The 24,553-nt window shown below is 42.8% G+C and overlaps 1 protein-coding gene across 16 annotated transcripts in view; it reads left to right on the top strand.

Moving 5' to 3' along the window:
* The window catches only part of ANKS1B (ankyrin repeat and sterile alpha motif domain containing 1B), a 1,075,523-nt gene extending 1,055,289 nt beyond the window's left edge, over positions 1-20,234 (top strand). For 10 of the 16 annotated variants that reach the window (XM_047066127.1, XM_047066125.1, XM_047066123.1 and 7 more), the window contains 2 exons: positions 8,924-9,091; positions 20,107-20,234. In XM_047066127.1, coding sequence (XP_046922083.1) covers positions 8,924-9,091; positions 20,107-20,217 — 279 coding nt within the window. In that variant the 3' untranslated portion in view covers positions 20,218-20,234. The remainder of the gene's footprint in view (positions 1-8,923; positions 9,092-20,106) is intronic. The other 6 variants (XM_047066126.1, XM_047066124.1, XM_047066138.1 and 3 more) reach the window with 1 other exon arrangement.
* Positions 20,235-24,553: the final 4,319 nt, after the last annotated feature.

The following is a 24,553-nucleotide window of genomic DNA, read 5'->3' as shown; positions in this document are numbered from 1 at the left end:
TTAGGGGTGATTGTTGCAATGAGGACATCCTCTGGGAGGAAGGCCAGCCCCTTGGTTATAGCCTCTCTAAGCATTGGCTGGTGGATTGTCAAGGCCTGCAGTCTGGTCTTTGCGTAATATGCTACAGTTTAACATGGGGTCAACTATATGTACATCTCTAAACTGAATCCACAGTAAGAGACATCAGCTTCTAATTAGAATCCTGGAATCTCTCAGGGTGGAAAGGGACCTAAAGGTCACCTGGACCAGACCCCGTTCTCAGTGTCGTCCCCTCAGTGGCAGTGATTGGTGCCACAGGTAGGTAGCCCATGGTAGCTTTAGCCCATGCAGGTGATGTAGGCATGGTCTTTAGTCACCAGTGCTGGTGTGGCAAACCTCTGAAGCTCCTCATAATGCTTGTGACTCCTCCGCCCTGTCTAGGGCTTCAATGCCCAGAGATAACCCTTTCTTTGAATGTCTCTGTTGGCATCCTCTTCAGGCGTGGGTAACCTTTGCTGACCTCGCAGCTCTGCTGACTCCCAGAGTCCAAAGAATAGCCAGGTATGGGCCTGTAGTTTCCTAAGGCTCTGGAACTAACATTTGTTTATTCCTTCAATTCCAGTTACTGAAATGTGGTGTTTTTGTGTGTTTTTTTTAATGCTAGCAGAAAGTGCCAGAAAATAGATCAGAATGGTCTACTTGCAAACAGTAGCTTACCAACCTGGACCAACAGGGCCCTCTCTCCCTGTGGTGTCCCATCCCTTCTCAGCTCGCTCACTTATTGAGGTGTCACTTTCACCAGGTGATGAGAAGGCCACATATGATGTAGCTTGTCAGCCATTTTGGTAGGAACGGGTTAAACAAAGTGAGCTTGCAAATGTATGCATGAACAAATGGACATCATTTATACCATGCCTTCTTCCATCAAGGATTTAAGGCAACCTACATAAATGGGTATGATAGATCTAAAAATAGAGGTACACACAGATCTGAATTAGGGAAAATACAGACTAAAAGGAAGATCAACACCAAGGGAATAGATTTAACATCAGTATGCAGACCACAGAATTGTATGTAGTTATTAGAGCCAAGCCACAAATTTGGCTCTGAGCTTCCTGGAGGTCAAAGCAAATAGGGAAATACATGTCTCTGTATTGGGGAGTATAGCCCATCCTCTCAGAAAACAAAACTTCAGTGAGACTGAAGTCTGAAAGAACTTTTTGTTCTGAGTCTCTCCATGACACAATATTGTCTGATAGTATCTCACTAACATTCATACAGTGAATCTCCAAAACACAAGTTTCCCTCAGTGAAAGCAGAACACCAGCAGACTCACGAAAAGCAACAAGGCAGGGAGCTGAGTGGCACAAAATACTGGCTCATCTGAGGTCAGATTTGGGTTTGAATCTTGGCTCTGCCCCTTACTAGCAGTGTGAACTTGGCCAGGTTAATCAATCACACTAATCCTGAACCTCTCACACATAAAATTGGGGGCGATAATTCTCCCTCTCTAAGGTAGCTCTGAGAGTTAGGTAATCTACATCAGGTACTTAGCAGGTCCCAGGGACATAGTAAGCAATGTCATGTGCTAGTTGCTGCTAGGTCTGCTTTATCATCTCTGTGAGATGAAATAGAATGTGGTTCAGGTTCACAGGTGGTCTGACTCGGTACAGCAATAAAACCTAACACAGCTGCAAGAATGTACTGAGTGTGTATCTATAAGTTAATGTCCACATACAACATTTTTCAGCTGAGCTTGATAGAAATTAGACAGTAGAAGGTTCAACTCTTTGTACTTAGAAGAGTAGAAAGAAGTATTGGGGTTCCAGGTTAAAGGAAGAGCTAGGTAGTCTAAAATTCAACTGAGCAGATGTTAGAATTGACATCCAGCGTGAAAACTGAAGAGCCTAAATTAGATTCTTGGCCTAATGGATGGCCAGCCCTACTGGTACATGGAGGTGAGCCACGGTAACATCTGCAGTAGGGCCTGGGTTTTGCTTGGAATAGTTTCCGGCCCTCTCTGCCAGAGAATGCAAAGGCACTCAGAACCCCAAGGTGATGGGTAAAGAATAAGTAAGATTTTTTTGAGCTGTTTCTTTTAAGTATTAAAATTGACAGGCTTTTATTTTTATGACTATAAAATTATTCATCTTCAGTTGAATAAAGTTCAAAACATAAAGAAACATAAAAACTCTGGGGCGCCTGGGTGGCGCAGTCGGTTAAGCGTCCGACTTCAGCCGGGTCACGATCTCGCGGTCCGTGAGTTCGAGCCCCGCGTCAGGCTCTGGGCTGATGGCTCAGAGCCTGGAGCCTGTTTCCGATTCTGTGTCTCCCTCTCTCTCTGTCCCTCCCCTGTTCATGCTCTGTCTGTCTCTGTCCCAAAAATAAATAAACGTTGAAAAAAAAAAATTAAAAAAAAAAAAAAGAAACATAAAAACTCATTCATCATCTCAACACTCTGTGTTAACCATTAGTAACATCTTAATATATATCCCTGTTTTCTATGCACATAGATACCATCTATGTTTGTATATATCCATATATTTTTACTTAGAGTCTTTTAACCAGTTTTTTTTAATGACTGAATTTTCATTTTAATTGGCTGCCTAGTGTTCCACTGTGTGGATCTATGCAGTATACCTAACCCGTCCTCTATTTATGAAAATGTTAAATATTATAGTATTCTTGCAAATATGCCACTGAACCCTTCAGCTTAAAAAAATGTTCAAACCCCCACTTTATCTAAAAATGCTTGTTTTTTTTTTTTTTTTTTTTCCTTCTAAAAATGAAAGAATGCTTTTGTTTCCAATCCCATCCCAGGCCACCTCCACAGCTGCTCCTCCAGGCCTGGCAGTGGCCTGGCTCTTAGGGATGGAGATAAAGCTTATTGCTAGGACAGAATCAAAAGGCACCCCTGAAACAGGGCATCCCAGACAGAACCCCAAACTAGATAGACGCAGGAGGACATGGTGGATTCCCAGGGCAAGCAAGGTCAGGAACCAGGCTCTTCCTGAATTTGTTTGGAGCTTTTCCAACAAGGAAGGAAGGGTGAACTCTTCATAGGAGGGAGGGGTTGCAGGCTGAGGCTGCGCTTACTGGGATAGTCATTTTAGATCCCACCTGCCGATGTTCTGTACATGTGGCAAGAGCATATTTACTGTCCAGTGTGCTTAAACATTTCTACTTTTTGGGCTCCTGGGTGGCTCAGTCCTTAAGCATCAGACTTCGTCTCAGGTCATGATCTCATAGTTTGTGAGTTCAAGTCCCAGATCAGGTGAGTTCCAGCCCCACTTTAGGTGAGCCCCGCTTCTCTCTCTCTTTCACTTTCTCTCTCTCTCTCTCTCCCTCCCTCTCTCCCTCCCTCCCTCTCCCTCCCTCTCTCCCTCTCTCCCTCTCTCTGCCCCTTGCTCACTTGCTCTCTCTTTTTCTCAAAAAAATTTCTAAGTTTTATGATCTGGTTCTTCCTTTATAAGCTATCTGATGTATTCACTTCTTCCTTTGTTATGATGATATTATGGAAATGATAAGTACTAATTTTTCAAATAAAACACAAATTATAAAGCAGAAAAAAAAATCCTAGTGATGCATCAGTCAATATAAATTAATTACCTGAGTGGCCAGAATTTTTCCTAGGGGACAGATTGTCCATATCTATGCTGAAATTTTTCTAACACCAAACTGATGAATGTGCTAGGCACAGCCTCAGTGACTAGGATGCAGGAGGACAATGGGGACATCTCTTTGTCTCTCCATGAGCCTCCCCTCATCCACGTCATTCAGTGAGCACTTCCTGGACACTTGCTACAGACCAGGCATGGGCTAGGCATCAGGAGCTCAGCCCCTGACACATGGAAGTAGCTCAGTAAGTATCCAAGGTGATGGTCAACTATACTCCTGACTGCCTAGAGCTCACAGTAAATGCAAGCTTGCCTATACATCTCCAGTTTGTGTCCCTTGATTACGGTTAAGATCTGTCCTTAACATACAATGGCTCTGCAAATTCCTCTAATGTAGTAATTCTTAATTCACAGATCAAAGACCCCAGGAGAAACAGGAAGGGGTTTAGAGATTGTGATGTTTCCCTAGGGGTGGTTGTGCCCATTCACTTGGGATTCCCTGCCTTCATCCTAAAGAGCCTCTGCTGGAGAGGGAGTGTTGCTTGGCATCCCTCATCATGAAAGGGACACTTCCACTGGTTGAGAATCCCTGTGATGATGGATCGTGTTAAGTCACAAAGGACACCCTTTGCCGGGAAGCTGCCTGGTTCTGGCATGAGACCCAGGCAAATTGTGTACCTTTAGGTACCCTCATCCCAGCCAAGATGCATCAACCACCTGGGAGCTTCTGTATTTAATGTTTTTATGCTTTTTCTTTTTAACAGTTTGTAGAAGTCATTTACCTTAAGTCTAGTTCTAAGGTATAGTGGTCAAGAGCATAGCCTGTCAACACCTGGATTCAAATCCCAGTTCTGCCTGGTGCTAGCTTCATGGCCAAGTTATTTAACTGTTCTGAGCTTAATTCTCTCACATGTAAATTAGGAATAATAATAACCCCAAAGTTATTAATAATGCCCACAGAGTTGCTGTCAGGATTCAATGAGATAGTCCATGTGAAGCATGTCATATAATGTGCATGGCACACAGAAATCATGAGTGTTGGCTGAATTGTCATTGGATAAGTGTAATCATGAGTGATTCTCTAAACAATCCAGCAAGGTAGGTACTGCATATTAAGAAAAATGAGGCTCAGAGCATGCTCTCCCCAGTAATCATTGGCTCAAGGCCAATTGCCATAATATGATTCTGGAAAGAGACTCCTGCTGGAAAAGCCAAGGCAGGTATTTTCCAATAAGCTAGAAGGAGCAGAAAGAGCCAAGGTCAGAGACCAGCCGAGTTACAGCATTTGAAAGGTGTAAGGTAGTGAATGTAAAACTGAAGGAGATTGAATTTATGCTCAAGGGAGTTAGTGGCTAGAGATGAGGACATCGTTGTGCCAACTTAAAAGGACATTCCAGCGCTCTGTGGTTTGGGCTAGCATGTGTGAAGGTACACCTTAGTGCCTACATCTAGCTTCTCCACAGCCAGGGCTGAGGGTAGGTGGCTCCAGGAGTAACTCCCCATGACTACATACTGTTCATCCCAGCTCAAGGCTGGAAGTTCCTCTTCCTGCTACCTGAATGAGGATCGAACCAGCCTTCTGTAGCATTGTGTGGTGTTCCAGTTATCTATTGCTGCTTAACAAACCACTCCGAAACTTAGTGACATAGGAGGACATCCATTTCATTATGTTTATGATTCTGTGAGTTAGGGATTTGGGCAGAATACTGTAGTTCTGCTCTTCTCTTCTGCTTAGCAGTATCTGGGGCCTCCACTGAGGTGGCTCGGATGGGACAGCTCTATTGGGGCATCTGTCTGGGGTCTTGGGCCCTGTCTCTGTGGCATCTCCTAGGGATTGAATGTCCAGTATGACTCCTTCACTGTGTATCTGGAAGCTAGGCTGGGATGACTGCAACTGCTGTTTCTTTCCAGGCAGCCTCTGCCTTTGACCAGCTTGGACATTCACATAGCATGCTGACCTGGGGGTGGTCAGATGTTTTACACATGGCTAGTTTCCCTCAGAGCAAATGTTCCAAGAGGCCTGGGTAGAAACTGTAAGGCTCCTCGTGACTGAATCTCAGAGGTCCCCCTGTGTGTGACTTCTTCCACATTCTGCTAGTTGGGAAAATCAGTAAAGTCAATCTAGATTTAAGGAGGCAGAGAAACAGACTCACCCTCTTAGGAGAAGGTCATGGCATGTACACAGAGGAGAGGAACTGATGGCAGCCATTCTGGAGACAAACCACCACACATGGGTAGGGTTAAGAATATGGGCTTTGAGTCACAAATATTGGTTCCTATCACAACTTTGTAACTTTCTAGCTCTGTGATGTCAGGCAAGTTACTTAACCTCTCTAAGCCTCAATTTCCTTACCTGTAAGATAAGGATAATGATATTTTGCAATAACTGTGATAATACTTAAATGAGATAAATCTAGTGCTTGGCACAGTTGATTCCTAACACCTGTAAAGTCCTCACTTAATAGTAGCTATGCTGCCTATAATAATATCATATTATAGTGTAACTTTAGTGTAACTATAGTAGTGCTATTTCTCTGGTTTGTCCTTTGGATATTCATTCATTCATTCAGCAAGCATTTACTGAGTGCCTGTGGTATGCCAGGCACAGTTTCAGGCACTGGCCTCCCCAACAGTTGCAAAGATAATAATACATTGAAAACAGAGAGTAATTGGGTTGTCAGGTGTTTTGAGCAGCATCGCTGGCTCTTCAGTGCCAGCCAGCATTGCTGGGGTTGGCAAGCCTGGCTTGAAGGAGGAAGCAAGAGATGGCCACCTAAGCCTTTCTGATATTGCAGTATTAATGGCTGCATTATTCTGAATGCTGAAGTATTCTGGCTTCGTCCTAATAGAGACTCCTACTCCCACAGTAACTCTCCTCTGCCATTTAAATAGTGGGAATGTTACTAAGGAGAGGCAGGAGATATGAACCTTCCTCTCCAGTCAAACATGTGTCTGCAGATCCCATCTGATGAGTGTCTGTTCCCTTCAGGGGCCCTGGTATGTCAGTAACATGGCACTCAGCATTCAGAAGCCCCATCAGAACCACTGCTCCTCTGTCTCATGCCCATGGACCCTTCTTGGCTTCCATAATCACCACCTCAAAGATTGAAGTGATAGAAAAGATAGGAAAGGTAACAGTGTCCAACTCTTTACATAATCATAGGAGAATAACTCAGTAAAGCATTCTAAAATGAAATGAAAAGCAAGATGTCAAGAGAATGCAAGCCAAATCAGGAGAGGCCATTTGGCACAGTCTGGTCTCTGTGTCTTATTTGAGCAGTTTCCTAACACCAGGAACTAATTAAAAATGAAAAGGCAGGGCTTCTAACCCAGTACCTTTCAAAATCTTTAGGCTTCCCATAATAGTCATGTGAAAAATCTCACTTGCTCAAATGAGCATCTTCAACTTTGACTTGAAGACACTGGAGCTTTAAGTAAATCTCACTTTCAGGAATTTGTTTTTAGGTTAATGATAAAGGAATTCACACTCATTAAGCTCCACTGTTCCAGGACCTAAAAGCTGAACATTATAGAATTGCTGAATCTGCCATCTTTCCCTTAGTCCATTTGCCCACCCAGAGCATGAATATGTGCTACATGGCCCTGACAGATGGACATCAACCATCTCCACAGTCGTGCTGAACAAGACCAAGAGCCTGTGACTTCACATGGAGACTGCAGAAATCAGAAACCCCAGTCTGCCTTTCAGAGGGGTCCCATCTGCACACAAGGAGGCAAGGCTGACGATGACATGAGTGCCAAGTGTAGGCAGACGAAGGGTTCAGCCCTCTTTGTACAATGATGGCCGGAGCTGTCTGCCAGCCCTCCTCCACTATCATTTGTTGGTGCACTGCTAATTTACTAGTCTGACTCATCCTTGGAGGCAAACACGGGATCAGTGTTCATTGCAGGAAGTGCTCAGTTGGCTGTGCGAGGTTCAGTGTCTCCAGCAAGCACACGTCTGTCTTGTGGGGCCATCATTTCATAACATGTCACTCGAAGAAGAAGACACCGCTTCTGTCAAAACAGTTTTCAAGCTCGGAGGCATTCTCCCTACTTGGGTCCAAGACCACAACAGTCTGGCATTGATCTGAAACCTGGTCTGTCCAGAAATCCACAGGCTTCTTTCACATGGCCTCTGAAGGCAATCCTGTATCTCCTTCACCATCTTCAAGTGGGAATAGTCCCAAACAGTTCTCCCCAGAATCATGGGGATTGAGCTGTTCCATGTGCTTGACTAGAGGGGCTAGAGATGGGCACAGTTGCAAAAGCAGCATAAGCAGAATGCCATTTCTGTGTTTTGAGAAACTATGAATACACATTCCAGGGACACTGATCGGAATGAAAACTTGGAACAAACCATGCTGCTCTCTGTGCAGTGATTTTAAGAAAGCTCTCTATGACTGATAGGCATCTACCTCTTCGGTGCACTTGTGACCTCAGGGGTGTTGTCGAGACCCTGTCTCCTTGGGGTCACACAACATCATGTTTTCTTAGAGAAGATGGGGTGGAGCTGTGCTGGGAAGAGAAGGTAGAAATCGAAGATATGTATTGGGAGAAGAGAAAAGAAAGCTAGAAGTCATCTTGAAGGAATGATTGAAGGTCTGACGAAAAGAACCTTTCTCCCAGGCACTGCTTGGCATGGCATTCAGGCCTGACACAGTCTCCTGTCTCTTGCTGATTTGATGATAAAATATGGAGTGGACCCACAGGGAGAGCAAGCGCCTCAAGAAATAGATGGATAATTGGCTCTGTTTGCATGCTGGCTGCTGTAACTGTGAGACGCCACACCAGCATGACTAATGCCTCTCCCCTCCGCCTAAATTAGATTTTGATTGTGCTTTAGAGATGTTCACTGAATCACAGATGTTTGAGGTAAAAAGACCCAAACTTCTCAGGAACACCTCCTGTGGAGTGTGTGGGCTAGTCCTCACAGGCACAGCTGAGGCGCTCCCAGAACTAAGATGAAGGACCAGAGTAACCCCTTATCTTCCAAGGCCTGGGAGCAAACCAGCTGCCCATGAGGAGGCTCAGAATGGAGTAGGTTCCTGGGGCCAGTGGGTGGGGGCCTGCTCCCTGTGGGGTGAAGTTGGGGGTCGGCTCCTTAGCATGGCTGAAAGAGAGGCATCTCATTGCTGATTAATGGCATATAGACTCCAAATTGGACCTAGAGTTTCCTGTTTTTCACAGATTTCCACTGACTCACTGCCACAATAGGTAGAGTAGTTCAAGGTCCTTGCTAGTTCACCTCCCACAGTGCTCCTCAGCCACTCAACTTGGCCACCCTGTAGTACAACCTAATAAACACTTTCTCTTTACTCTTGCAGAATTTAGCCTACGAAATCATCCTAACACTGGGACAGGCATTTGAAGTCGCTTACCAGCTTGCACTACAAGCAAGAAAAGGGGGGCATTCCTCTACACTTCCGGAAAGCTTTGAAAACAAACCCTCCAAACCCATCCCCAAGCCCCGTGTCAGCATTCGCAAATCGGTGGTAAGTAGAAAAGATAACAGATGTTCTGAAAATCTTGAGCTAGAGGGAAAGGAGGTTGCTAAGTGGGCCCTGAGTGGTGTGGGACCTGCATTTCTGTCTCCCTTGGCCTCCTCCTGGCATGCATCCTTCATCCTCCCAGCCTGGTTCCTGCAAAGTCTTGGGGGACCGTCTGCCTGAACCTAGAGGCTCCCAAGAAAATTCCACTCTGTCACCTGTGGCAGCCCTGTGAGGGGGGTACTGGGTGTTGCTGCTTCCTTGACGAACCTTTCCTAAAGGTCCAGTAAAGCTTGGGAATGATGTTCCCTGAGGCTCCACTACCATCACAACAGGGGCCAGAGCCTCTTGCAAGCCACTGGCCCTTGGAGAGGTTGGCAGAGGTTCACAGCAAGGTGTCCCGGGTACCCAGCTAAAGGAAGCTAGGTGCACAGGCTGTACGTGCATCACAGCAGAGCAGCCCTCTTCCCCTTCACTGGAGGCCTAGATGCCAGCTTTAGGCAGGCTTTCTCCCAGCAGCTGAGACTTCCTACAGAGTGGTGACTCTTCAGAAGGTGCAGCCCCTCCTTCCTCCTCGTCCTCTGCCTTCCTCCAGGAATTTCCTCCCCCTCCCTCCCACAAGCTCTGTAGACATCCTGTCCTAACAGACTTCTCATGACTTCAAAGCGACCTCCGCTGGTAGTAGCAATACCCAGAAGCTGGAGCGTTCCCAACCAGCCTCCCGTCTGGCTTCTGCTCCAGCTGCCTTATGGCATCCTAGCAACTCTGTGGCATGGGGCAGGCAGGCGCCCCCAGATGCCCTGCTCTCATATCCATATATCCCTCTAACTCTCTTCTCCCTACCATCTCTGCCCAAGGGGTCACAAGGAAAGTGTAGAATCTTGAAGCTCCTCCCTTTGTGACCATGTGGCTTCTTGTTTACAATCTTCTTTTGGGCCTCTACTCCTGTCACCATTCTTGGCAGCTTCAGCATCCATGGAGACAATCCCTCTAACATCTGGCCTCTCTCCTTGAGGGCTCACTGCCACTCCACCCCAGCCATTAGCTCCCATGCTTATCCTTCATCTGAACATCACCAGTTACTGCATGTCCTCTGAAAATCTTCCCTTCAAACACCATGGTCAAAACACACACACACACACACACACACACACACACACACACCCCATGTTCTCCCTACCTCTGCACCTACCCAGCCCCACTGGCTCCCAATCCTGATGCACTCCCACAAATCCAGATTTGTATGTTCAGTTTCTTCTTTAATATGTAACAGACATCTGAAACTTAGCATGTCCAGAAATAATTATTTTCATTTTAATTCCAGTATAATTAACATACAGTGTTATATTAGTTTCAGGAGTATAGTGTAGTGATTCAACAATTCTGTACACTACTCAGTGCTCATTCAAATACTCCTAATCCCCTTCACCTATTCTCCCCATCTCCCCCCCCCCCCCCAATCCAACTGCCCCTCTGGCAGCCATCAGTTTGTTCTCTATAGTTAAGAGTCTGGTTTTTTTCTTTGTTCATTTGTTTTGTTTCTTAAATTCCACGAGTGAAATCATATGGTATTTGTATTTCTCGGACTTATTTCACTTAACTTTATACGATTTACTTATTTATTAGTGTTTATTTTTAAGAGACAGGGTGTGAGCAGGGGAGGGGCAGAGAGAGAGGGAGACACAGAATCCGAAGCAGGCTCCAGACTCCAAGCTGTCAGCACAGAGCCTGACGCGGGGCTCAAACTCACGAACTGTGAGATCATGACCTGAGCCGAAGTAGGATGCTCAACCGACTGAGACACCCAGGCACCCCTCTACCCTTTAGATCTATCTATGTTGTTGCAAATAGCAAGATTTCATTATTTTTTATGACTAATATCCCATTGTGTATATATACCACTTTTTCTTTATTCATTCATCCATCAGTGGACACTTGGGTTGCTTCCATAATTTGGCTACTGTAAGTAATGCTGCAATATATATAGGGGTGCATGTATCTTTTCATGTGTCTGTTGGCCATCATGTCTTCTTTGAAGAAATGTCTGTTCATGTTTTCTGCCCATTTTAAATTGTATTTTTGGTTGTTTTGTGTCGAGTTGTGTAAGTTCTTTATATATTTTGGACACTAACCCCTTATCAGATATGTCATTTGCAAATATCTTTTCCCATTCAGTAGGTTGCCTTTTAATTTTGTGAATTGTTTTCTTTGCTATGCAGAAGGTTTTTATTTTTATATACCCCCAATAGTATATTTATGCTTTTGTTTCTCTTGCCTCAGGAGACATCTAGAAAAATACTGCTCTGGCTGCTGTCAGAGAATTACTGCCTGTGCTCTCTTCTAGGATTTTTATGGTTTCAGGTCTCATATCTATGTCTTTAATCCATTTTGACTTTATTTTTGTGTATATATAAGAAAGTGGGCCACTTTGATTCTTTTGCATGTAGCTGTCCAGTTTTCCCAGCACCATTTTTTGAAGAGATTCTTTTCCACATTGCATATTCTTGCTTCCTTTATTGAAGATTAATAGATCATATCATGGGTTTGTTTATAGTCTCCCTCTTCTGTTCCATTGATCTATGTATCTCTGTTTGTGCCAGTACCATACGGTTTTGATTACTACAGCTTTGTAGTATACCTTGAAATTTGGGATTGTGATACCTCCAGTTTTGTTCTTTTTCAAGATTGCTTTGGCTATTCAGGGTCTTTTTTGGTTCCATAGAAATTTTAGGATTATTTCTTCTAGTTCTGTGAAAAATGCTGTTGGCATTTTGATAGAGATTGCATTAAATCTACAGATTATTTTAGGCAGTGTAAACTCCCAGTCTGTGAGCATGGAGTACCTTGCCATTTGTTTATGTCATCTTCAATTTCTTTCATTAGTGTTTTATAGTTCAGGGTATAGATCTTTCACCTACTTGGCTAAGTTTATTATTAGGTATTTTATTATTTTTGGTGCAATTTTAAGTGGGGGTGTTTTCTTAATTTATCTTTCTGCTACTTCATTATTAGTGTATAGAAACGCAGTGGTTTTTTGTATATGGATTTTATTAGTTCTAGTTTTTTGGTGGAGCCTTTAGGGTTTTCTATACATGGTATAATGTCATCTGCAAAAAATGAGTTTTACTTCTTCCATACCAACTTGGATGCCTTTCATTTCTCTTTCTTGTCTGATTGCTCTGAGGCTAAGACTTCCAGTACTGGAATAAAAGTGGTGACAGTGAACATGCTTATCATTCCTCATCTTAGGGTAATAGCTCTGTTTTTCACCATTGAGTATGATGTTAGCTGTGGGTTTTTCATGTATGGCCTTTATTTTGTTGAGGTATATTCCCTCTAAAACCTACATTGTTCAGAGTTTTTATAATGAATATTGATTTTGCACTTTGTTAGATGCTTTTTCTGCATCTGTTGAGATGATCATATGGTTTTTATCCTTTCTCTTGTTGATGTAATGTATCATGTTGATTGATATACAAACATTGAAACATCCTTGCATCCTGGGGGAAAAAATACCACTTGATTGTGGTGAGTGATTTTTTTAAATGTATTATTGAATTCAGTTTGCCAATATCTTGTTCTCAACTTTTTTATCAATGTTCATTATATTGGCCTGTAGGTCTCTTTTTTTATAGTGTCTTTTGGTTTTGGGATCAGCATAATGCAGGTTTCAGAGAATGGATTTGGAAACTTTCCTTCCTCTTCTATTCTTCAGAAAGGTTTAAGAAGAATTGGTAACTAATTCTTCTTTAAATGTTTGGTAGAATTCACCTGTGAAGGTGTCTGGTACTGGACTTTGTTGGGAGTTTTTTGATTACTGATTCAATTTCATTGGTGGTAATTGGTCTGTTCAAATTTTCTGTTTCTTCCTGATTCAGTTTTGGGAGATTATATGTTTCTAGGAATTTATCAATTTCTTCTAGGTTGGCATATAATTTTGTTGGCATATAGTTTTTCATAATATTCTCTTATAATTCTTGTTTATCTCTGTGGTATCCATTGTTATTTCTCCTCTTTCATTTTTTACTTTGAGTCATCTCTCTTCATTTTTTATTTTTGATGTGTCTGGCTAGAGGCTTATCAATTTTCTTGATCTTTTCAAAGAACTAGCTTCTGGTTTTATTCATCTGCTCTGTTGGTGTTTTAATTTTCTATCTCATTTATTTCTGCTCTCTTTATTATTTCCTTCCTGCTACGGGTTTTAGGTTTTGTTTGTTCTTCTTTTTCAAGCTCCTTTAGGTGTAAGGTTACATTGTTTAGTTGAAATTTTTCTTGCCTCTTGAGTTAGGTCTGTATTGCTATAAACTTCCCTCTTAGAACAGCTTTTGGTGCATCCCAAAGATTTAGAACCACTGTATTTTCATTTTCATATGTATTTTTTTATTTCCTCTTTGACTTCTTGATTGACCCATTCATTATTTAATACCATGTTATTTAACCTCCACATATTTGTGTTCTTTCCAGACTTTTTTTCTTGTGGTTGATTTCTAGTTTCATAGTGCTGTGGTTGGAGAAGATGCATGGTATGACTTCAGTATTTTTTAATTTGTTAAGACTTATCTTGTGGCCTAATATGATCTATTCTGGAAAATGTTCATGTGCACTTGAAAAGAATGTGTATTCTGCTGTTTTAGGATGGAATGTTCTGTATATATCTGTTAAGTCCATCTAGTAAAACCGTTTCCTTATTGATTTTGTTTGGGTGAACCATCCATTGATGTAAGTGAAGCATTAAAGTCCCCTACTACTATTGTATTACTATCATTATGTCCTTTATGTCTGTTATGAGCTTTTATGTTTTTGGGTGCTTCCATGTTGGGTGCATAAATATTTACAATTGTTATATCTTCTTGTTGGAGTGTTCCCTTTATGATTATATAGTGTCCTTCTTTGTCTCTTGTTACAGTATGTTTTGAAGTCAAATTTGTCTGATATAAGTATTGCCACCTCAGCTTTCTTTTCACTTCCATTTGCATGATAAATGCTTTTCCATCCCTTCCCTTTCAATCTCATGTGTCTTTAGGTCTAAAATGAGTCTTTTGTAGGCAGCATATAGATGGGTCTTGCTTTTTTATCCATTCCACCACCCTATGTTTTTTGATTGGAGCAGTTAGTCCGTTTACATTCAAAGTAATTATTGATAGGTATGTACTTATTGCCATTTTGTTACCTGTTGTTTTTGTAGTTCTTCTCTTTTCCTTTCTTCTCTTGCTCTCTTGTCTCATGGCTTTCTTTAGTGATATACTTAGATTCTTTTCTCTTTATTTTTTGGATATCTATTACCAGCTTTTGATTTGTGGCTACCATAAGGTTTGTATATAACATCCTGTGCATATAGCAGTCTATATGAAGTAGATGGGTACTTAAGTTTGAACCCATTCTAAAAGCAGTAAAATCTGGGGTGTCTGGGTGGCTCAGTCGGTTAAGCTTCCAACTCTTGATTTTGGCTCAGGTCATGATCTTACGGTTCATGAGATGGAACCCCACATTTTTGGGCTCCATACAGACAGTGCAGAGTCTGGTTGGGATTCTCTCTCTCCCCTTCTCTCTGTCCCTCCCCTGCTCATGCATGTTCTCTCTCAAAATAAATAAACTTTAAAAAATAAAAAAAATAAAGGTAGGAAATTTTTACTCCTAAAGAAGGAGTAAAATTTTACTTTCTACTCAGAGTCTCCTTTAACATTTCTTTTTTTTTTTTTTAATTTTTTTTTAACATTTATTTATTTTTGAGACAAGAGAGAGACAAAGCATGAACGGGGTAGGGTCAGGGAGAGGGAGACACAGAATCCGAAACAGGCTCCAGGCTCTGAGCTGTCAGCACAGAGCCTGACGCAGGGCTCGAACTCACGGACCGCGAGATCATGACCCGAGCCAAAGTCGGCTGCTTAACCGACTGAGCCACCCAGGCGCCCCCCCCTTTAACATTTCTTATAGGGCTGGTTTAGTGATCATGAATTCCTTTTTTTAAAAAAATTTTTTTTAACGTTTATTCATCTTTGAGAGACAGAGAGCATGAGTGGGGAAGGGGCAGAAAGAGGGAGACACAGAATCGGAAGCAGGCTCCAGGCTCTGAGCTGTCAGCACAGAGCCCAACCTGGGGCCTGAACTCACGAACCGCGAGATCATGACCTGAGCCGAAGTTGGATGCTCAACCGACTGAGCCACCCAGGCGCCTCGTTATCATGAATTCCTTTAAAAAAAATTTCTTTTTTTTTAACGTTTATTCATCTTTGAGAAGACAGAGCATGAGCGGGGAAGGGGCAGAGAGAGGGAGACACAGAATCGGAAGCAGGCTGCAGGCTCCAAGCTTTCGGCACAGAGCCCAACGAGATCATGACCTGAGCTGAAGTCGGATGCTCAACTGACTGAGCCACCCAGGTGCCCCGTGATCATGAATTCCTTTAACTTTTGCCTGTGGGAACTCTATCTCTGTCTTTCAGTTCTGAATGATAGCCTTGCGATTAGAGTACTCTTGGTTGCGGGCTTTTTTCTTCTTTCAGCACTTTGAATATGTCATGCCACTCCCTTCTGGCCTGAAAAGTTTCTGCTGAAATACCAGCTGATAGCCTTATGGGGCTTCCTTTGTATGTAGCTGTATTCCTTTCTCTTGCTGCTTTAAAAATTCTCTATCACTACTTTTTGCTATTTTAATTACTGTGTGTTTTGGTGTGGCCCTCCTTGGGTTTAGTCGGGGGTGCTCTGTGTCTCCTGGATCTAGATTTCTATTTCATTCTCGATATTGGCCAAATAATAATAAGCTATTATTTCTTCCAATAAGTTTTCTGCCCCTTTTTCTCTCTCTCCTCTTCCTGGGATCCCTATAATGCAGTGTTATTACACTGGATGGTCTCACTGAGTTCCCTTAATCTACTCTCATTTTTTATTAAGCTCTTTTCTTTCTCCTGTTCAGCTTGATTGCTTTCCATTACTCTGTCTTCCAGGTCACACATCCATTCTTCTGCTTCCTTTAGTCTGTTTGTTCCCTCTAATGTACTTTTAATTTCTAATTGCGTTCCTCATCTCTCTGGTTTTTTTATGTTGTCTATCTTTGTTGAGGGTCTCAGGTTCTCTCCTCTTTTTTTTTTTTTTAAACTTTTATTTATTTTTCAGAGAGAGAGAGAGAGAGAGAGCATGAACAGGGGAGGGGCAGAGAGAGAGAGAAGGAGACACAGAATCTGAAGCAGGCTGCAGGTTCTGAGCAAGCTGTCAGTACAGAGCCTCATGTGGGGCTTGAACCCACAAACTGTGAGATCATGACCTGAGCCGAAGTCGGATGCTCAACCGACTGAGCTTCCCAGGTGCCCCTGAGGTCCTCTACTCTTAAGTCCAGTATCTTTATGACCTTTACTTTAAAGTATTAATCAGGCATATTACTTATCTCCAAGATTTTAGCTATTTTTCTGTAACTTTGTCCTATTAGTTCATTTGGGACCTATTCCTCTGTCTCTTCATTGTGCCTTTGTGTGTCTTGTTTCTATTAGGAAAGTCAGTTATGTCTTCTGCTCTTGAAAGTAGTGACCCTAACAAGAAGAGGTCCTATAGTGCCCTACAGTGTAGTGTCCCCTGTTCACCAGAATCTGGCACTTCTGGGGTGTCTCCTCTCTCTGTTGCATGTGTCTCACTGTTCTGGCTGAGCTGTTTTTGCCTTCAGTCCAGTTGTCTGCTATGGCTCTTTGCCTGCTGTGGGCAGGGTTTGGTCCCCTGTGTTAGGGGGTTAGTCTGGGCTGCCTTGGGCTTAAGTTGGAATAGACCAGGTATTTTCCAGAGCTACAGGAGCACCACACTGCAAGGCACTCTGTGTTGTCTCCTGAGAAGTTTTTGTTGGGGGATGGGGCCTATAGTCAGACTAAATATTCCCAGCACACTCCTGGGGCCACAGACTGCTGTGTGTGGTTTTCTTCCCCTCTCCCCAGGGCAGGAGTTGCTTTGCAGTGGTGCTGACCCCTGTCAGGCCTGCTTGCATACTGCCATGCTTGTGGCATTGCTTTGGATGCACTCAACAAGGCCAGGTTGGGAGGTGGGTCTACAGGAGGCTATGGGGCAGGGCATGCTGTTAGCAAGCTAGGTAGAGTGCTGCACTGGTTCACACGGGTATACCTGTATGTAGGCTGGGGGTTCGGGGAAGGAAATGGTGCCTGCCAGTTCGTTTGTTCTTAGAGAAGTCTCCCAAAGATCTCTGCACCTCTAGCGCATGCTCAGAGATTAGTTAATAAATCTCCCTCCCTTCCGTATACTACAGGCATTTTTCAAACTGCTGCTTCTATGCTGTATCTTGGTGGGGCTATTTGTTATGCTGTCTCTTTAAGGGCAGAGACTTAGTTTCCTATCAGTCTCCGGTTCACTGATTTTCAAAGTTAGAGGTGTGTTAAGCCCCTCTGGTTTTCAAACCCAGATGTTATGGGAATTCATCTTCCCCAGGGCAGGTGCCCTGTGCCTGGGTGCCTGGTGTAGGATCTGCTCCTCTCCCCTCTGGGCCCACAGCATCCCTCCCTCAGGTACCACAGGCCCATTTGGCTTCCAACTGCATCTCTGCCTTTCCTCCCTTCTTCAGTGTGGCCTCTTTCCTATATTTAGCCGTGAAAAGTCTGTTCTGCCAGTCTATAGATCATTTTCTGGGTTATTTACACTGATGTGGGTATTATCCAGGTGTATCCATGGGATGAGTTGAGCCTAGGATTCTCCTCGGCCACCATCTTCCCTGGAAGTCCCTGGAATAAAATTCTTGATTTTCCCCTTAAAGCTGTTTACACTCTCAATCTTTCCCAGCTCGGTAAATGGCATAACCATTTACCATATTGTTTAAGCCATAAATCCAGAGGTCATCCTTAATTCCTGTCTTCCTCTCACCACCATGTACAACCATGAGCAGGTTCCATCCACTCAACCCTTAAAACATAGATCTGTCCACTCCTCTCCATTTCCTCACTCTTCTCATCCAGGCTACCACCACTGCTCTCCAGAACTACTGCAGTACATGTCCTAACAGTCTCTCTTCTCCATGCAACCAGAGTGATCCTAAAAAACACATCAGATCATGGCACCACTGCCCCAAGTTCCAAAAGCTAATTCCCACCACACTTCTCTATGATGCTCAGGCCTTCCTATTCCTCAAACAGACCAAAGCTCATTCCTACCCAAGACCTTTGTGCTACCTGTTCCTTCCACCTGGCATAGTATCCCCCATATTTTCTGCACAGCTGACTCCCACTTGTCATTCAGGTCTCCACTACATGAAGCTTTTCCTGGGCCGCCCAATCTGAGGTAGATGCCCAGGCACACTCAAGCATATACCTGCTTTTAATTCTGTGTAGTATTGATGGAGATTTGTTCATAATCTATCTTCCCCCACAGAACTGTAAATTAAATGTCATTTTCAGAATATTTTTTGGATTATCTCTTAGACTGTTGTAATTCATTCTCACATGGGCTGGATAAATCTGTTCAAGGCAGGTGCCTCCCATCAGACTTTGGTCCCCAAAGACTTCTTCCAAGAGAGCACAACTGGGATGGATGCCATGGGGGCTCATAGAATATGCATCTAAAACCCTTCACTGAGAAATGATGAAAATATACAGTGAATAATACTGATGTTCTTTAACTGCCTCAGCATCCCATCCCCCTCAGCTGGTGTCCATGTTCCATCTCCCTCAGGTCTATTTGTTTATTACTCAAAAATATTCCATGATTCCTAAGAACATGTGAAGTCCTCCCCACAGCTTTGTGGAGATAGAATCAAATCATGCTGGAAGGTAGCCAAAGGGCATGGATCCCACAGCCTTCCAGCAGGCACGAAAGTTCACAATGCAAGAGAAATGAGGCCTTCCCAGGCTACCTTGCTCCAGCACTCCTGAGCCGAACACACAGCCAGGGCCAGGGCAGATGTGGAAAAGATGAGGCAGCAATGTGGGGAAGAACTCCCTGTGAAAGCCCTGCCTGAGAGCATACAGCTCAGGCCTTACCCACGAGTGGCCTTTTTTGACTTTGTATGCACAGGGGCTAAAATGGTTTTAACTGTTTTACAGCTCAGTTCAGTTTGGTCAAGGCTCAGCCTAACTTGGCCCTGCTTACCTATTTACCCTCCAGTCTCCCACTCTGCAAACTGCAAGCTCTCAACCAGCTCTTTCTCCTTGCCTCAGGGGCTTTGCACATGCTATTCCCCCTCTCCCTGCCCCCTTGCCAGGCAAACTTTTGCTCATCCTCCAGCTGTTCAGATATTACCTCATTATTTTATAATATCCAATAAGTATGTATTGTGTGCCCACTATTATTTACTGGGTTGCCAGGAGCTTTTCTAAGTTTGGGGGAAACAGTGCCAAAACAAAATCCTACACTGCAGTGTAGGATGAACTAATAAACATGAGATAATGTAAGTGGCACAAGGATTATAAAGAAAAGAGCAGAAGAAAAGAGCAGAAAAGTTAGGATGCTATTTTGTATGGAGTGAACAGGTGAGGAGGTGGTGTTCGAGCTGCAACCTGAATGACATTAGGGTATAAGACATGCAGGTGTCTGGAGAAAGGCATTCCTGCAGAGCAGATGATGTGAGTAAAGGCCCTGGGTGTAGGCTTGGCATGCAGGGAGAAGCAAAGCCAGAGTGGCTGGGCTTCACCTGAAGGACTTAGGGTTTACTTTGTGATGGAAACCACTGTAGGCTTGAGAGGTGGGGAGTGACATAACCTGGTTCACCTCTTCCAGGAAGTCCCCTGGCTCCTTGACCACAGAGCACCCTCTCTTCCTCCTTCCCCCTTCTCAGTACTGAAGTGCAGAATTCTGTGTTTGCTCTCCATCTGTGTGCCTTCAAGAGCAAAGGCTGAGTCTCCTTCACCATCCACCCCTTGAGTGCCTTGCATATAGTCCTTATACAATAAATGTGTATTAAAAGGACAAACACAAGATTCTCATGTATCAATATCCCTGCAGTCCTGTCAGAGCATAGCATTGGTTTCCAAAAAGTTTTAAGAAGCATGTTTGCACCCGAGTACAGGTACCGTATAACAGGCATCAGCCTTTCTGTTTTAAAGCAGATCGACCCCTCTGAACAAAAGACTCTGGCCAATCTGCCGTGGATTGTGGAGCCAGGACAAGAAGCCAAGAGAGGAATTAATACCAAGTATGAAACCACAATTTTCTGATACTCACCATCCTCCTGTCCTCGCGGTGCCTTGCACGCTGAGCAGTCCCGGAGCAGGCTTCCCTTCGCGCCTCCGTTTCCACCCAGCCCAGGAGGAAGACTGCTCTGTTTGTGTGGCCTTGTCACGGGCGAAAGGCCGCTGGCCATTCCTGGGGATGTTCTTTCTGCACCAGTAACAGAAAGTGTGCAACCAAGACTTTCCAGCCGTAACCCCTGAGAGGCACGAGTTGAGGTTTTTTGCTGACTCTCCTGACTCCCCTCCCTACCACCACCCAAGGTATTTCTAATGACTCTGCCCCCAACACTGCTTTGCTGAATTTGGGGATAATACCTTTAAAAAAAAAGTACAGGGGATCTCTAATACTGCCTAAAAGTATAAAAATCTTGGATTTTTCAGTCAGCAGTTTTAAAGGTAGAATCAGAACAGAACTACCCCCATAAAACACCTGTAAAATCATATCACTGAGCATCATTTCATGCATAAGGACAAAAACCACCCCCATGATTGCCAGGAAATCCTGTTTCCCAATTTCTATATTTGTGGATTTTATATGTAATAAACCATGTCAGATAAAGAAAAACTTTACATCTATGGATTGATTCAAAATTTAAGAATGATTCAAAACAGGAATTTATTATGCACAGAAAAATGTGTCTTGTATTAAATATTTTTATTAAAAGAATGTTTCATTAATGCACTGATAAGAAAAGTAGGTTAGTTGTGAGGGATGTTTCTGGTTTCAGTTCAAATGACTAAATTTTTACTGCTACCACTGAGAGGACTGGCTTGGGTGTGGCAAAGTACTGATGACGCTCCCCAGAGCAGGAGATTAGGGCAAGCAGACTGGCATCCAACCGAAAGTGCTGATGCAGCCATAAGCTGCAAAGATTGTTTTTTTTTTTTTAACCTTCACAGTGTTTTAAAGAAAACGTTAAAAAAAAAAATCTAGGGCTCCTGCTGTCAAGATTTCTGTCATGGAAACCTTGTTTGAGAAAGGTGTTAATAAAATTCTATTGCAAAAATTTTTCTAGAAAAAATACAAAAAAAAAAAAAAAGAGAGAGATTCCAAAGTAATAAAACTCTTTTCTTGAAATAAATGTTTGCTTACTATTTGATTAAATAAAATTTACTTACATTTCTTTAAGGTATTTTAATTTTTTTAATGTCTCTGTGGAGTATTTGTATGATACCATAATGTATATTTATGTAGAATCAAATTATATAAACAGTACCAATATCATTATAGAAAAAAATAACATTTTAATGTATATTGTTCTAACTGATCATATTGTGAATCATTTTGAAGTTCATTATAGCGATATTGATAAATTGTGGGATTGTCTTAATGTTTTTTTTATTAACCAATATTATTTTAAACTTGAGGCTTATCAGTTATTCATCAGTTGGTGAGTTTTAAAGAAGGATAACTAAATTTTGTTTCAAACTGACAAATGTATATGGATTTAGTTCAGTGTTGAAGAATTTTAATACAATATTAAATTACTTGACCTGAACAGTTCCTTGTATATATTTTGCCTATTCACTGTTGATATGTATGTAGTAAATGGAGAATAAAATAACACTGAAATATGGTACCAAAAGGTAATTGTATAGGAGCAAAGTAAATAGTAGCTTTGCTGAAACAGAAACATGTGTAAATATGCTTGGGCTTCCAGTTATAAATTTTGTAATTTTTGTCATTATTTATATCCTATTAAAAAAAAGCACACAAAATAAAACAAATTGTACAGCCACCGGTGCTTGGCATCGTTCTGTGAGCACCTCCCCACTTCCATTTAGAATCAAAACCAAAGGCCTAGTCTCCTCAGCATCCATACTAAAGGTATTTTTTAATTGGCCAAATTGAGAAAACTTGCTCATTTCTAAGTTGAACCAGTCTGATAAGGATACTTTCACCTTTAAAGCTTAAATTTCAGCCAAAACAATCCCCATTGCCTTTAAATATTAAAGTAGGCTATAAAGAGGAATCGCCAAACAAATTTCTAAAAGAGCAAGGGCCACCCAAGTAGATTGCTTGTCTCAGACAATGCAGATAGCACGTTTGGAAAAAATCTACATGTTTATCTCTGTCAGCCCGGGGTACCATAACAAAATACCATAGACTGTGTGGCTAAACAACAAACATATTTTTCACATTGCTGGAGGCTGGAAAGTCCAAGATCAAGGTACCAACAGATAGGTTTCACTCCAAAAGCTCTTCTCTTGGTTTGTAGGCATCTGCCATCTTACTATGTGGTCACATGACCTCTTCTTTTTATGTGTGCAGAGAGTGGGGGAGCAGCAAGCTCTCTGGTGTCTACCCTTATAAAGGCACCAATCCCATCCTTGAGGGCCCCACCATCATGACTCCATCTAACCTAATTATCTCCCAAAGGTCCATCTCCTAATACCATCACACTGGAGGATTAGGGCTTCAACATAAGAATTTTGAGAGGACAAAACATTCCATACACTTTATCCATCCTTCCATTTTCCTAAAACATATGTGCCAGCTGCAAGTCAAGTGATATAAGACCACGCTAGAGAAACTGGAAAGATCAAAGATTCACATTCCATATCCTATGACTTTCAGGAGATCTCCCCTGCACTGCTGGATCTGTTACTCTGAAACACTAAAACAATCTTGGGGTGCTACAAGCCTGCCGTGCTTGTAGCAGACGCATGCACAGGGCTTTGAAAACACTAGAAACAATCTGAGATGGGGTAACATTCAGAGAGGCAGAAAGGACAGGTTTCCTGAAGAAAGATTTGGGCTGGGGTTTTAGATGGTAATGCTTCAGGGTGCCTGGATGGCTCAGTCAGTTAAGCGTCCAACTTTGGCTCAGATCATGATATCGTGGTTTGCGGGTTCGAGCCCCACACTGGGCTCTCTACTGATAGCTCAGAGTCTGTGGCCTGCTTCAGACTGTGTCTCCCCCCTTTCTGCCCCTCCCCCTCCCTCTCTCCCTCTCCCTCCCTCTCTCTCTCTCAGTAATAAACATTAAAACAATTTTTTTAGATGGTAATGCTTCAACTGGGATAGTTTGCACTCCCCCCCCTCCTTTTTTTTTTTTTTTTTTTTTAATCTTTGCTAACTACCAGGTCAGCAGTCCTCCTCTCTCTGTGGATCAAATGCTTATTTGTATCCATTACGGTCCCAGCATGAAGCAGATGGCACACTCCAATTGGGATTATTTTAGAGTTTAATAAATAGAATACTTACATAGGTGTTGGCAGCATGTAGGGAAACAGACGGGTGAACAGTGTCCCTGGGCTGGTAATTGCCTAAGGGAGAATGGGAAGGGAGAAGGCTGTGTGGAGGAGGCTGCCAGACAGGCTGAGGGATATGGCCAGCTGTGGTGGCCCTCTAAGAGGGAGCCAGGAATTAAAACACCCTGATCTCACTCTCCACCCTGCATTACCTGAACCCAGAAGCCCAGGACAAGGAGCCCACTGATATGGTCTACACAGGGCAGGGAAGAGGGAGGAGAGCTCTAAGGGGCAAACAGAAGAGTGCTCACATAATGAAGAAAGGATTTGCAGCTAATTTCTTGAAGGAGAAGTCTGACACATCACTAACTGCAGTATCCATAGGGGATAGGGATCCCTTCCAAAAAAGGACTTAAATAACTCATTTTTTTCTTAAATTCTATTCTATGATAAATTTGGATGAATGAACCCTATAAAAATTATGCCTAGTTAATCCATTAATAAGTTATGGCAGTGATTCTTCTCAAGCTATACCAGATTTTCTGTTGGACTAGTTAGGAATATTACTGGTGCATATAATGCTTGGATACAATGGGGCAGAAAACAGTCTTAGATAAAGAACACATGGCCAAAATCTCAAAAATAAAAATTCACAATTGGACCCCAAGTAACTGCTCCTAAACTGCTTCATTTCTTCTGGAAAGAAATGAAAATCTGATAAGTGGGCTAGCCTCCAGAGTTCATTCTTCTCCCACAGAATTGGAATATAATAACCATGTTCAAAAGTCTATATGGAATAAAGCCTTTTTAAGACATTAAGTTTTTTAGTTCTTTTTATATAAGGTATTCACTGAGTAGGTTTCCTATGAAAATTAAGAGATCAGACAGAACACATTTTCTTAAACTATAATTGGAGAACCAGCCAACATAGGCCAGCAGAGTCTACCTGCACCAATGCTCCATCAGGCTGGGCCCCTACTGCATTCCTGTCTCCCCCAATACCCAGCACACCCCACACTCATTTGCAGCTATCTGTGCCCCAGCTTCCCCCAGAAACCAGCTCCAAAGCAGGCAGAGATTCTCCTTAGGCCGTTGCACAATCACTATCCTGCATACTGTGAAATTC

This window comes from Lynx rufus, unplaced genomic scaffold, assembly GCF_022079265.1.
Source record: "Lynx rufus isolate CCGP_SWC_20201006 ecotype Redwood Valley unplaced genomic scaffold, mLynRuf1.p SCAF_7, whole genome shotgun sequence".
Lineage (NCBI taxonomy): Eukaryota > Metazoa > Chordata > Mammalia > Carnivora > Felidae > Lynx > Lynx rufus.
Note: the sequence above shows the minus strand (reverse complement) of the source record. Positions and strands in the feature narration are given on the sequence as shown.